Below are 14,416 nucleotides of genomic sequence, written 5' to 3' on the forward strand. Positions count from 1 at the left end.
ATAAATGTGTACGAAAAACTATTCTAATTTATTGCCTTATTAAAGAGTTACTAAAAGCGGGGTGATAACTAGTGAACAAGAGCGACCAATCTTCACATATGTCGCCAGATGATAGCCAATTATGCAGTTGTACTGAGGGGTGATTGACCAGTTGTAAAGTAGCCGCATGTTGCAGTTACTGTCTAGCAGGAGACAAACAAAATCATTAACAGACCAAAGCTATTTAAGGGCCATAACTCAGCAAAAATAACTCAACCCGATAACCCGTTAACATATGCGCAAGTGTTTGAGGTAGTATAAGAGAAGAAGACAAAACTTAAAAAAAACACAAAAACATTACAGGGCCATAAGTGTGACAAAAATCATTTAACTGAAACATGCCAACGATATGCACTAGACTTGGTATACTTATCATTCCAGTAAAGTTTGGATGAAATTGCACCAGTAATTCTTAAGGAAAAGTCAAAGTTTTGTGACGGACAGACAGACACACGGAGAAAAAGACAATTACGTAGCGATCCCTTTAAGTTGTTTCTGCTTTGTAGAATATACCAGCTTCTGTGTAGATGGCGACACAAAAATCATTAACAGGTCAAAAATGCCCTTTTTATTGAAGGGTCATAACCCAGCCAAAATGATTCAACCGAAAGGCCCATGTATCAAAAACCTGTATATATATTATGATCACTTGAGCTACCGATCAATCCTAGTTTCATTGAATTTGTATTAGTGGTATAAAAGAAAAAGTAGAACTAACTTTAAAACTAAAACTCATTAAAGGGTCATAACTCCGGCAAAAATCATTCCCCGATATGTACAACAAGATTTGGTACTGATCATTCACACAAAGCTTGGATGAAATTGCACCAGTAGTTTTAGAGGAGTGCGGACACGTTTTGTATCTGATGGACAGATAGACGACGGAGAAGTGGTCCCTATATGTCACTGCTACTCTGTAGCAGGCGACACAAAATGAGTGCTATGTAGCCAAATTTGAAATTGCCCTTTATTTCATGATAAAAATTATTTCAGTCTATTACCACCTTAAGAGAGTAATCATCTGGAAACTATGGAACTATGTTTTTTTAAAGATTGTGTAATGATGTAAAATCTGTAAACCTTAATTTATAAGATAGAACATGAACCATTTTAATAATTCTTGTGTTGCACAGACCTCCCACGATGACAAGTGACATATTTTCAAATTATCACCTGATAATGTGTGTAATGAATGAAATTCCAGAAGATTTAGGACTAAAATGTAGCCATTGCAGTGTGGTGGAGTAATGGTGATGTTGAAAAAATACCAAACACTCAAAAAGGGATTATAGACCCAGATATTAACAAGAGCACCGCTAGGCAGAGCATTTTTAGCCCAAAAGTGTTTTTTTAGTAAGGATGAAGCGTTTATAAGACATGGGAATTAAATAAAGTATAACCTCCTTCAAAAAGCACTCCTCCACTTTCAGTTCTAAGGTAACAGTGACTTTGACTATTGACCTTGTGACCCCAAAATCAATAGAGGTCTTCTACCCAATATGGACAATCATCCTATGAAGTTTGAATATTGTGGGCCAAATGGAACTTAAGTTATGCTCCGGAAACTGTTTTCAGTTTTAAGGTAATAGTGACCTTGACCTTTGACGTTGTGACCCCAAAATCAATAGGGGTCTTCTACCCATATGGACAATCATCCTATGAAGTTTGAATATTGTGGGCCAAATAAAACTTAAATTATGCCCCGGAAACTGTTTTCAGTTTTAAGGTAATAGTGGCCTTGACCTTGTGACCCCAAAATCAATATGGATCTTCTACCTAATATGGACAATCATCCTATGAATTTTAAATATTGTGGGACAAATGGAACTAAAGTTATGCTCCGGAAACTGAATTATTCCAGAAGTAATGATAATTTCCCATATGCTCACTCCTTGCTATCTACGGCCGAACCTTTTATCTACCTCGTTAACAACCTCTTTAATTTTTAACGCCCGATTCACCAACAAGTGTCCTTTTTAATAACAAACATGAGCATGGATTCATTTAACATTCAAAGAAACGCAGCAGTTATAAATTGTATTGTGTTAAACTGGTCACATTTGTTTACTTTATAAGGACTTCGAAATGTTCTGAAATATAAGCCAGATGCGATGTTTCTAAGGAAACTCTAAACCGGGAAACAATGTTGGTATTAGGACTTGCACCAGGTAGGAATGCTTCTGGTGTAATAAAGCACGTAATAGATCACCGTGTAATTGTTCTGACTTTTTGCATGACATTTTTTGTCAGATCAGAAAAAATATTGACGTTCTATGCCGTTATCCATGTCATTATATATTATTACCAAAGATATTTTTTATCAACATTGGTATTTTATCGAACTTGATAAAGCAAGTTTATTCATTAAGTCCACATTTTTTGCAATTGGAATCAATATACGATTTAAGAACCAACAAACTCTTGGCAATGTTTAGAGCTACTTAAGTCAAACACTCAACCTAACGTTCTCAAAAACAAAACAATCATACAAAAGAGTACAGAGATAATGTGCAAGTAACTACAAACAGTTCAGTAGTTTCTCTAGTTAAATAAATGAAATAAAATTAATGTTTAAATACATGGAATTACTGGCCACGAAAATATACAATTACATTCAGAAATCTTTATTCCACCACTTCCAAACAGATACCATAGATTGCTGTATGTTCCTGAATATGCCATTTTCATGTTTATACTATATACTGTATACAGTATGTGAAGCATAAAAGACCTAGATGACTAATGCAAAGAAGAGTGTAACAAAAATATCATTTCATCTGAACAAATATCAAGTAAGTAACTGATCTAAGATCATATGTTTAAGTGAACCATTTAATTACACATAGTAATAATTTCAACTTAGCCATATGATAAAGTGGACCATATAAGCCATACGTTTATATGTGTCATCAATATACGGTCATATGTTTTTCTACATATACTAACCGAGGAAGAATATAAAAAGGTTTTAAGAGATAACAACAATATTGTGACCCAAGTCGTTGTTATAGTTATCTTGTAACAGGCTTATTAGCTTCAGGGAAGAAATAACTAACCATTGCGCCCTACACTTTGTCAATAGTTATATGTACGAATATTCTTAAACAGCCGAATGCTCGAGCTTCATTCAAACTTACATTTACCTCGTGGTTAAGAAAAATTTAATGTTATACATGGTTTGAAATATTTTATATCAAAACATTATTTTAATAATCATGTTACAATCAATATTAAACAGATCACAATATTTAACTATTTACCGTACACAATTAGCATGAAAAAATCAGTATAAGTATTGTATATATTACAGAAATTAGCAGTGTCAATGTTTAATGTTAACATTATGTTACAATGAATGACACACTCACACACCCCAACAGCAGTTATAGAAATATATGCTATCAAATTGTAAAAACTTAAGCACTTTCGTCACAATTACTCTACACCAATAGTCTTCATCAGTCATTGTGTAGAGTTTTGTTGCGATAACAGACAGGCAACACTGATGTCATTTTTCATCTTAAGCCCACATTTTCTTTTTTGGTTAATCTCTTCTTTTTTCAAAATTCTTCACAAGTTTCATTTGCGTCTATAAGAATAATTCCATTGCCATGGTATATCTCCCCTTCTTGGTACGTGTTCTTTATCAACTGAAACGTAGATTTATCTATTTGTAATGAACGTATAAATCCATCAACATAACATTGTAAAGTAATTTATCAACACCAAATTGATAAGTTAACGAGTTACTGTATTCTCTCAAACTGTACACAGCGGTTACTTATTTTGATCAGTACATCCGGCCATGTAACACCGCACTTTGGGGTCAAACGCACTTTGGGGTCAAAATCGAGAAATGGACCCCAAAGTGCGTTAATATGCTACATGTCAACGCACTTTGGGGTCCAGAGGTTTGAAGTTCTGCTTAAATACTGAGCACTCACTTATTTTCGATCTGCGACATTGAAATATTTGAGGTGGAGTTCAAGATGGCGGCCGATACTTTGTTTGATGCTTAAGTGATAAAAGTTTCATTAATTTTACCACTTGAAATATCTAAAAATTGTGTTCATATAACAAAGTACTCTGGTACATAAATTGTGGATGTATTCCTAAAATTAAAAGATGCTGCGAAAAAAATCCCGTTCTGTCAGTCATTTACTTGATAACTTTGGTGCCGTATTGAGCCCCATTTTAAATATGATGGGGATAAAATAAAACGCAGTTAATATTTTGTTCAACAAGGAACTATAAATATACTCTATTGCAATGTTCTGGTTAAATATCAAGTTTCTCGATCGGACTATCAAAAGCGATTTTTACAAATACATTATTAAGTTTATCAACAAACTTTTTTTGTAAGCTCCGTAACAACCGTTCGCCAGAGGCTTTCTTAATCGGAAATCTTACATACTTCTTTACCCAGCAAACACAAGACGTCATACTGACGTCAGATTTAAGTCAGGTTCTGACGTCGGATGACGGTCGGAAAAACGGTCGGATTTGAAAGTTTTTTTGACGTAATAATCTGACGTCAGATAGACGTCAGGATCTAACCATTATCTAACAATTTCTGACCAAAAGCTGACCATTTTCCGACCAAAATCTGACCGTTATCTAACAAGTTTCTGACCATTTTACGACCTCAATCTGACCATTTTCCAACCTAAATCTAACCAGTTTCTGATCAATTTCCGACCTCGATCTGACCATTTTCCGATCTAAATCTTAACCTTTTTCTGCCCTAGACATGACCATTTTCTGACCTTAATCTGATCATTTCCCTAATCCTCCTTGTTTACAATGTTATAAATATTTTCTGGCCAATCCTGATTTGATCAAATGTAATGTAACTCATTCTTTTAAGTAACTTTCACTCCAATGAAATGTATAACAAAAAACTAAAAGCAAAAATATGTTTTTATGTTGTTTTTTTATTTAAGATAAAAGTTGCAATTTAAAGCTGATACATACAGTTTTAGTTAATTCTGCAAGGCTAAATACTTTTCATAAACTAAACCAAATAAAACATAAAATAAGTTAATAACAAAACAAAAAGTATTACAAAATCAATGACATAAATGAAACTAAGAAATCATATACAAATATTAATGAACAAAACGTATGTATATTTCTATCAAAGTTTGCCTTATCAAACAAAATAATGAAAATATTTTAATTTTAAGATTTTAAAGTTAAAAAGATTCGGATAATAATGTTTCAAGCAATTAATGACAGATATTCAGTATTTTAACTATATTTCTACAGCATTACTAAAACATTTAGTGGTATTTTTCATATTTTGACCTCCTTTTGATAATTGTCACTAACGTATAAATTACTTCCTTTTAGTTACTTCACAAAGTTATACACAAATGTACTTTTAAATATCCACAAGAATTAGCACGTATTTGGAGGTGTGATTCCTTTAGATATATGACCTTCTCTCACCACCTCTCGTCTGTCCAGAGGATGAAACATGTTAATGTCCAATGGCGTTTGTGATATCATTTTCACTGAAAAAAAAAAGAAATTTATGAAAATTGGAAAAATTACAAGCAAAAATTTTTCATGGTTTTCTGCCCTTATGAAATTTTGAAAGTTATCTTAAATTAATGAACAACTTTGCTAGCTTTTCAGAAGTGAGCTTTAACAAAAATTAAAAGTAAACATAAATACTGAAAATTTAAAAAAACGCTTTAAAACTCCAGTTTTGTTTGGATTATATTATGTAATAGAATTTACAAAATCTTACTTTCCAATGATTCATGTTTCTTTTCACATTATCACGTATTTCTGCCGCTCCGACCTTTGAGAGCATGTCAAACGCTTGAACTACCTGAAAAGAAAATTATATTCTAACTTATGTATATTCTACTTTTGAAATAGAACAGTTACGCAAGTCTTAAATTTTTCATAGTTTCAAATTAAAGAGTGTTTAGAAATTGTTGATAATAAATGTATGTTTATGTACTACGTTTTGTTAAAAAGTTTATGTTGTTTTGATTACATTTTTCCTACTAATGATTATATGAAGCCTCATTCTATATTACATAATCAATCAATTCGCTCTTTCATTTATTTCCCGTTCATTTATTAGAATGATATTAAAATCTGGTGTAAAACACATTAAGGTAAGATTTATTCTGATCAAATATTGGACCGTTTGGGAAAATGCCGAAATGTTTGAAACCGAAACGTCTTGGGTTATTTATTTAGGACCGAAACGTCTTGGTCCGAAATGCTCGAAATCGTATCAATTCATTCTCAATTCTCAGATTTTAAGTGACAAAAACATAATAGTTTAACAAGAATATGAAAACTAAGCATTCTCTTTGGTTATACTGAAAGGCACATTATAAACTCTTCACGAGCAGAGTTAAAACATGCCAAATTTGAAATGATTTATTATCAAACATTATCGCGAATTTGTGTGACATTTTGCTTCAACTGTTCAAATAATGATAATTAAATCTAAGAATGCATGCAATTATTTTTCAAATACAAAGTAGAAATAAATTTACATAAATTAAACTGACCTTTTTGTTCAAGAAAATCTGTAATATTCACTTTATCAATGCATCCCGATTCCTGACATACGAAACGCCTACGAATTTGAATTTTCCATCCACGTGACTGTAGATTCGAATTATAATTATGTTTTTTTTCCTTTTCCTGTCACTATGATTAAATATTAAAGAACTATTAAAAACTCGTGATTTTGATACATATAATATACCACAAATGATAATACTGTAACGTTAAATGGTTGGAACTCGTTAACAGATCTGTGGCTATAAATAGATTTCATAACAAAAACACATGTAATTAACCTATATACAGCGCCACCTATATGTTTTATTAGGTTGCAGCGCCGCGCACGTGGTCTTCGAAAGGCACTTGTATATATATATATATATATATATATATATATATATATATATATATATATATATATCAATTATATTGTAAGCCAAATAACATTTTAAAAAAAGTTTAAATGATTACAACAGCGTATAAGGATTACCTTTCGTTAATTTTTTACCTACTGTCAGGAAACCGACCAGAACCTGACGTTAGTACGACGTCAAAAAGAAACGTCTAATAGACATCGGTTTTTGGACGTCAGATTTACGTCGTATTTTGGTCGCCGACGTCGTGACCAAAATCTAACGATAATCTGACGTTATTTTAACGTCATGTGTTTGCTGGGTAGAAAGGGCAAACATGAATTTCATAATATTAAAATAATGGTATCAGAGAAATGTAAGATGATTGTTACCTGAATAAAGTAGCGATAAATGTGAAATAATTTGCCATAAAAGTAGCAAAATGTAAACAATGTAGTAATGTACTTCCATATAAAATACTAATTCACTTTAACTGTACTCCAAAACTGCCAAAAAGCAACAGATGAAAAAGATGGTTCATGTAATTGGCCAACGAGTAACTTTTTGGATACTAAAAAAGTACACCAAAATTAAAAAGCTTTTAAGAAATACAAATAAAAGCATAATGGGCCCTTAAAACGTAAATTTTATAATCTCGGGGGGATCGACACCCCACCATCCCCTCTAGACCCTTCAATGAGAACATTACATTTTTTTGAAGTTCCGCTCTTAAAGTGTGACTATATACTAAAATAGTTATATTGTCTGTATGGTCTACTACTACTTATGCCACCTAGTCAAGTTTCTTGAATGTCACATTTAAATAAGCTAAATAAATGGCCCTTTCTCAATATTTTCAGGCACATTTTTCAGAATTTATACCTTTGTCTATGCTAAGGCTATCATATTTCTATAAAATGTGTAAATTAAAAAACGGGAAAATGATGCAATTACCTAAAAACAATGGAGTTAATGAAAGGTGTACATTCTTTTAAAATAAACGGAAAATTTGAGAAGAAATATATTTTGAGCTTATTAATTGGTACAAATTCCTTATTCACTTACTGGTCAAGATCATTTAAACCCGTAATGATTCTGCTATGATTCAGCGCACATGTTTAGCGTCAATACGTTGATTATTGTTTACCATTGGCTTTGACTACATTATATTATTTAAAACATAATGAAAATTCATTTTTCATGACCCCAAAGTGCGGTCGTTTGTCTGATATTAAAAAATGCATATGTACCTGTTTAACGCACTTTGGGGGTCGAAATTGGACCCCAAAGTACGTAACGCACTTTGAGGTTGGACCCCGAAAGTGCGGTGTTACACGGCCATAAAAGTTTTCTTTATCCTCAGTAAACATATTGTAATATGCCCGTTGCATTCTCTTTAAGTAAATAAGGCTTACGATTCTTAAATTTGAATTATGTATAGAAGATAAAATAATATAAATATGATATGATAACATAACATACCACAACACTCATATTAATATTTAGTACGAGAAATAACAAAAATGTAATCATCAAAGTTAGTTAAAGCAGAATCCCTCCAGATTCATGCTTATGTTCATGAAAACATTGAAAATGTATTTTAAAGTAAAGTATTGTGAAGCGAACAAAGAAAGTAATTTACACATTGCAAACGACACTTACAATCCACGTTAATTACCAAAAGAAAAAGGTCAAAATATACATAAATACCTCTTACTGCGTTAGTAACGCTGTAGAAATATAGTAACTGATACTGCAAAATCAGTCATTAATCACACATAACATGTAAATGATTAATTAGATATTGAATCTTTTTACTTTTCTTAAGATCTTAAAACATTTTTCTAAAGATTGAATTTCTTGAAATATTTTGGCTCATCTTGAGGTGTGCAGCTTTAAATGTATTTTACGTTACAGTAAATGTTAAAGATGTAACGTTTATCAGAGTTGTAGCAAAATAGTCTGATAAACGGAAAAAATAAACATTCTCTAACCAGAGACATGCAATCGTTTACAAGAAAGAAAGCAAAAAAAAAAAAAAAAAAAAAAAGAGATGCAAATACTCTAAAAGTCTGGCATACCCTTGACAAACCTTTCTTAAGCCACTATCTCTCCCCGTTATTGGTCATTTTCATGGAGAAAGCAATCAAGGACTATCATCTTTTTAGATATTTTTATAAAGAAAAGAGTGTTATGTATCCTATACACACAAGATATAAATATGACATCTCATGAAATGAAAACAAAGTTTTCAAACTGTCCAAATTCTTGTGATTTTCAGGGTACAAACTAACTTTCAAAATTGGGGTACAATTCTAGTATGTGTACCTTATTCTGATAAATATTTTGGGGTACATAATGAAAATAATTTAATGCCCGTGTATATCCAGTAATTTAATGCCCGTGTATATCCAGTAATTTAATGCCCGTGTATATCCAGTAATTTAATGCCCGTGTATATCCAGTAAAGTAAGCTGGGGAAATAACATAGGAACTGTGTAAAATTAAAGATGCTAGGACATTATATTTGAACCAACAAAATACTTCAAGAAATATGTTTACTTAATATTGAAATTATTCGTGAGAATGACGACCTGCCTGACTACCATTCTGAAGCCACTTTTGTGTTTCGTAGATATATATATATATAAGATATTAATAAGATAATAAGCACAATAACTCCTTGATCTTCGGCATACCTTAACTTCTATGTTTACATAATAGTAACAAGAGCACCGATAGGCGGATATGCTCGAAAGTGTGTTTTTAGTAAGGATGAAGCATTGTAAGACATGGGAATTAAATAAAGTATTACCCCCTTCAAATAACAATCCTCCTATGAAGTTTGAAAACTAAGGGCCAAATGGAACTTAAGTTATGTTCTGGAAATTGTTTTCAGTTTTAAAGAAATAGTGACCTTGACCTCTGACCTTGTGACCCCATAATCAAACGGGATCTTCTACCTAATATGGACAATCATCCTATGAAGTTTGAATATTGAGGGCCAAATAGACCTTATGCTCCGGAAACTTTTTTTCAGTTTTAAAATAATAGTGACCTTGAACTTTGACCTTGTGACCCGAAAATAAATGTTTTTTTTTACCCAATATGGAAATCATCATATGAAGTTTGAACACTGTGGGCCAAATGGAACTTAAGTTATGCTCCGGAAACTGTTTTCAGTTTTAAGGTAATAGTGACCTTGCCCTTTGACCTTGTGACTCCAAAATCAATAGGGGCCTTCTACCCAATATGGACAATCAAACTATGAAGTTTGAACACTGTGGGCCAAATGGAACTTAAGTTATGCTTCGGAAACTTTTTTCAGTTTTAAGGTTAAAGTGATCTTGACCTTTACCCTTGTGACATCAAAATCAATAGGGGTCTTCTACCCAATATGGACAATCATACTATGAAGTTTGAACACTTTGGGCCAAATGGAACTTAAGTTATGCTCCGGAAACTGTTTTCAGTTTTAAGGTAATAGTGACCTTGACCTTTGACCTTGTGACCCCAAAATCAATAGGGGTCTTCTACCCAATATGGACAATCATCCTATGAAGTTTGAATATTGTGGGCCAAATGGAACTTAAGTTATGCTCCGGAAACCAAATTGCTAACGGACGGACCGAAGGACGTCCAGACAGACGGACGGACGCCAGGGGCCGGGGTATAACATAATATGCCCGAAATTTGTTTGGGCATATAAAAAGAAACAGGCAACATATGATCCATGAACTTTTTATGATTGGCGTAACATGTCCAGTCATTTTATCTGCTTATTTCAATGTAACATGACACGAGTAGTTTGGCAAATATCAGGTATACCGAATATCAATGTAATATCAATGTTATATATGCGTTATTGTATTAAACAGATCGACACAACTCAATCATTGCTTTGATAAAAAAACATTATCCCTGAAATATTTGTAATAATGTTTAAAGTGTATATTAAGCTTTATATCTTGGTATTTTTGAAGTCATAACTTTTCTGTATATTTATCAAACATCTGTGTGAAATGATACAATTCAGTATGTAATTACACCAACTTCACCAAGGTGCTAGATATACAGTGTACTCTCATCGACTCTTTTCATATATAAAACTTGTGGCTGACGGGTTGTTTTTAATATTTGAGGCATCAGAATTGAAGAAGTTTATCTCAGCGTAAATGTAAGAGGCGGCTGAATCGGTTCCAATTACTGAAGTCTATGCATCAATTAGCTCCAGCAGTAGAGGTGATTTTAACTCTTGGTGTTGCTTTACGTTTGTAACTTCCAAAATTAGCCAAAATCATATTTCCCGTTTCGGCGTCATAGGACCTAAATTGTGTTGGTTCGCCGTAAAACCAAACGAAACAAAAATTAAACGATGATTCTGTCTAAAGTACGTTTAGTTATACTGACTTTACAAAGGAACATGAGATGTTGCCAACCACGTCAGCAACGTTGGAAGTTGCATGAAATATTGCTTATATCCAGAAAGAAAAATATTATTCGCAAACTGTATTTTTGTAAAAACTATAAATTTATACACAAATTTCACAAAAGTGTGATGAAAATGAAATAAATCGGTGACCTAGACTTTCCTTTCATCGACATCGACACAGAAACACAACAGTGCAGCTACATTAATAATTACTGTAAAACAATTAAGAATGAGAACATCATAAATTTCACTTTCGAATCGATAAAATAAAGAAGCATCCAAAAATGAGTACATTATAACACCGTGCAAAAGAATATTAGTTAATTATTCAATAAAGTAAAGGCTCATGCTGGCTTACCCACTACCGTCCAAATATATTCTTTCTGTTCACTCCTAGTATATAAAATCATTAACACTTAACACTTCCCATATATATATATACAAAAGCGTTTAAATACAAAATATTCGACTGATTTTCAAAAGTTTTTCTTCTTCTGATATTTAATATGCCATTTCTAAATGAACATGCACACATCTAGCAATTAAGATATCATTTGAACAAATTATACACAACGTGGCTAACACTGAAATTATGTCAAACTACCTATCAGAGTTATACAACGTAAAAAACACAGTGCATTGTAATATTGCATTGATATTTCAAGTTAATTATCTACCGTTTCCTGAGATAAAGTTGCGGCCAGTTTAATGTGTTTTAAATCAATAACTGGACCTGGCAAGTAATAGTCATTCAATGTAAGTCTCATCAACTTGAATGTCTATCCCCAAGGACTGTTGTGTCCATGTATGAGGACAATTCATTCATAAATAACAAAGCTATAGCCACTTTGTAAAAGAAGAAAAAAGGAGATATCAAAGGAAAACAAGGCAGTCTAAAGAACAGCTAAAGCGGAAATGAATGTTTATTACCAACCATGACATTGATGTTGTGACATACATATAATAAGCACATTTGCTCATCACAAAAGTCTCTTTCAGTTATTGACCAATTATCTTCCATATTCAGAAGGATGTCTTTGTAGATCATCTTATTTTGTTTGAATATTTAGGTCAAGGTCTTGGTAACCATGGGTACTTTTAGACTTCATATATTGCCAAGTTTCTTGCATATTTGGTTGTATCATGCCTTAGGCAAACTTGCTGTTCCGTGGGCTTTAGTTGTATGTCCTGTTTTAACTTACAATACTTGGATAGTGACTCTAATGTATTATTTGTTATAGTTTTCATGTTTTACAAATCATTAAGGTGAGAATTACAAGTTTGCTGGTTATGTTATAACCTTGATCTTGGGGGTAGCCATCTGGTTGTTGTCCTCTTTAGGTGATAATGGTGATCATTTGTGCCAATACAATTAAATAATTTCAGTGGTTAAAAAGTTATGAAGAGGACACCAAATTGTTGACTTTTAACATTTGACCTCTATGTGTGACCTTGACCTTGGGGGGAGCAACCTTAGTATTGCACTCCACACATCATTTCATTATGGTGACCAGTTGAGCAAAATTATTTTAAAACTTTACAAAAGTTTAATAGTTAAGGAGTGGACAGGAAAATGTGAACTTTATCATTAAACCTTTAAAAGTGTGACTTCGACATTGACTTAACAAACTGGATGTACCTCGATCTGAACTTTCATAATCACTTTTCAAGAGATTTGCAAACTTTTGACATTTGGTCTTCATATATGTAAATTATGACGGGAATATAAAAACAAATAAACTGATACATGTACGAGGGTATGACCAAAAAGTTCTCGCCCGATATACTTCTAGCCACTACACTGACTTTTACACACGATACGTCGATACCGATATCTTATTGAAGTTTACCAAAGAGTATAATCATTTGCTTACCATTACTTTGGTAAAATTGAAGGGAGATAACTAAGTAAAAGAAACATTATTCTTCTGTTTTAGCCAATTTGAATAAAAAAGACTAAATTATGTCAAACTACCTATCAGAGTTATACAACGTAAAAAACACAGTGCATTGTAATATTGCATTGATATTTCAAGTTAATTATCTACCGTTTCCTGAGATAAAGTTGCGGCCAGTTTAATGTGTTTTAAATCAATAACTGGACCTGGCAAGTAATAGTCATTCAATGTAAGTCTCATCAACTTGAAGGTCTATCCCCAAGGACTGTTGTGTCCATGTATGAGGACAATTCATTCATAAATAACAAAGCTATAGCCACTTTGTAAAAGAAGAAAAAAGGAGATATCAAAGGAAAACAAGGCAGTCTAAGGAACAGCTAAAGCGGAAATGAATGTTTATTACCAACCATGACATTGATGTTGTGACATACATATAATAAGCACATTTGCTCATCACAAAAGTCTCTTTCAGTTATTGACCAATTATCTTCCAATATTCAGAAGGATATCTTTGTAGATCATCTTATTTTGTTTGAATATTTAGGTCAAGGTCTTGGTAACCATGGGTACTTTTAGACTTCATATATTGCCAAGTTTCTTGCATATTTGGTTGTATCATGCTTTAGGCAAACTTGCTGTTCCGTGGGCTTTAGTTGTATGTCCTGTTTTAACTTACAATACTTTGATAGTGACTCTAATGTATTATTTGTTATAGTTTTCATGTTTTACAAATCATTAAGGTGAGAATTACAAGTTTGCTGGTTATGTTATAACCTTGATCTTGGGGGTAGCCATCTGGTTGTTGTCCTGTTTAGGTGATAATGGTGATCATTTGTGCCAATACAATTAAATAATCAGTGGTTAAAAAGTTATGAAGAGGACACCAAATTGTTGACTTTTAACATTTGACCTCTATGTGTGACCTTGACCTTGTGGGTAGCAACCTTAGTATTGCACTCCACACATCATGTCATTATGGTGACCAGTTGAGCAAAATTATTTTAAAACTTTACAAAAGTTTAATAGTTAAGGAGTGGACAGGAAAATGTGAACTTTATCATTAAACCTTTAAAAGTGTGACCTCGACATTGACTTAACAAACTGGATGTACCTCGATCTGAACTTTCATAATCACTTTTCAAGAGATTTGCAAACTT

General features: G+C 32.6%; 1 protein-coding gene and 1 long non-coding RNA gene across 9 annotated transcripts in view; both read right to left on the minus strand.

The window, feature by feature from the left end:
* Positions 1-220: 220 nt before the first annotated feature.
* Positions 221-14,416, minus strand: part of LOC132730785 (multiple epidermal growth factor-like domains protein 6) — a 107,696-nt gene continuing 93,500 nt past the window's right edge. For 7 of the 8 annotated variants that reach the window (XM_060716795.1, XM_060716798.1, XM_060716797.1 and 4 more), the window contains one exon: positions 221-3,689. In XM_060716795.1, coding sequence (XP_060572778.1) covers positions 3,619-3,689 — 71 coding nt within the window. In that variant the 3' untranslated portion in view covers positions 221-3,618. Of the gene's footprint in view, positions 3,690-11,719; positions 11,755-14,416 lie in introns of all 8 variants that reach the window. The other variant, XM_060716793.1, reaches the window with a different exon arrangement.
* Positions 4,461-7,249, minus strand: LOC132730786 (uncharacterized). Its single transcript, XR_009625798.1, has 3 exons — positions 6,579-7,249; positions 5,795-5,878; positions 4,461-5,555 (listed from the first exon to the last, which is right to left on the minus strand). It is a non-coding gene; the product is annotated as an uncharacterized LOC132730786 (long non-coding RNA).

This window comes from Ruditapes philippinarum, unplaced genomic scaffold, assembly GCF_026571515.1.
Source record: "Ruditapes philippinarum isolate M1 unplaced genomic scaffold, ASM2657151v2 ctg1430_1_1_1_1, whole genome shotgun sequence".
In the NCBI taxonomy this organism is placed as follows: domain Eukaryota; kingdom Metazoa; phylum Mollusca; class Bivalvia; order Venerida; family Veneridae; genus Ruditapes; species Ruditapes philippinarum.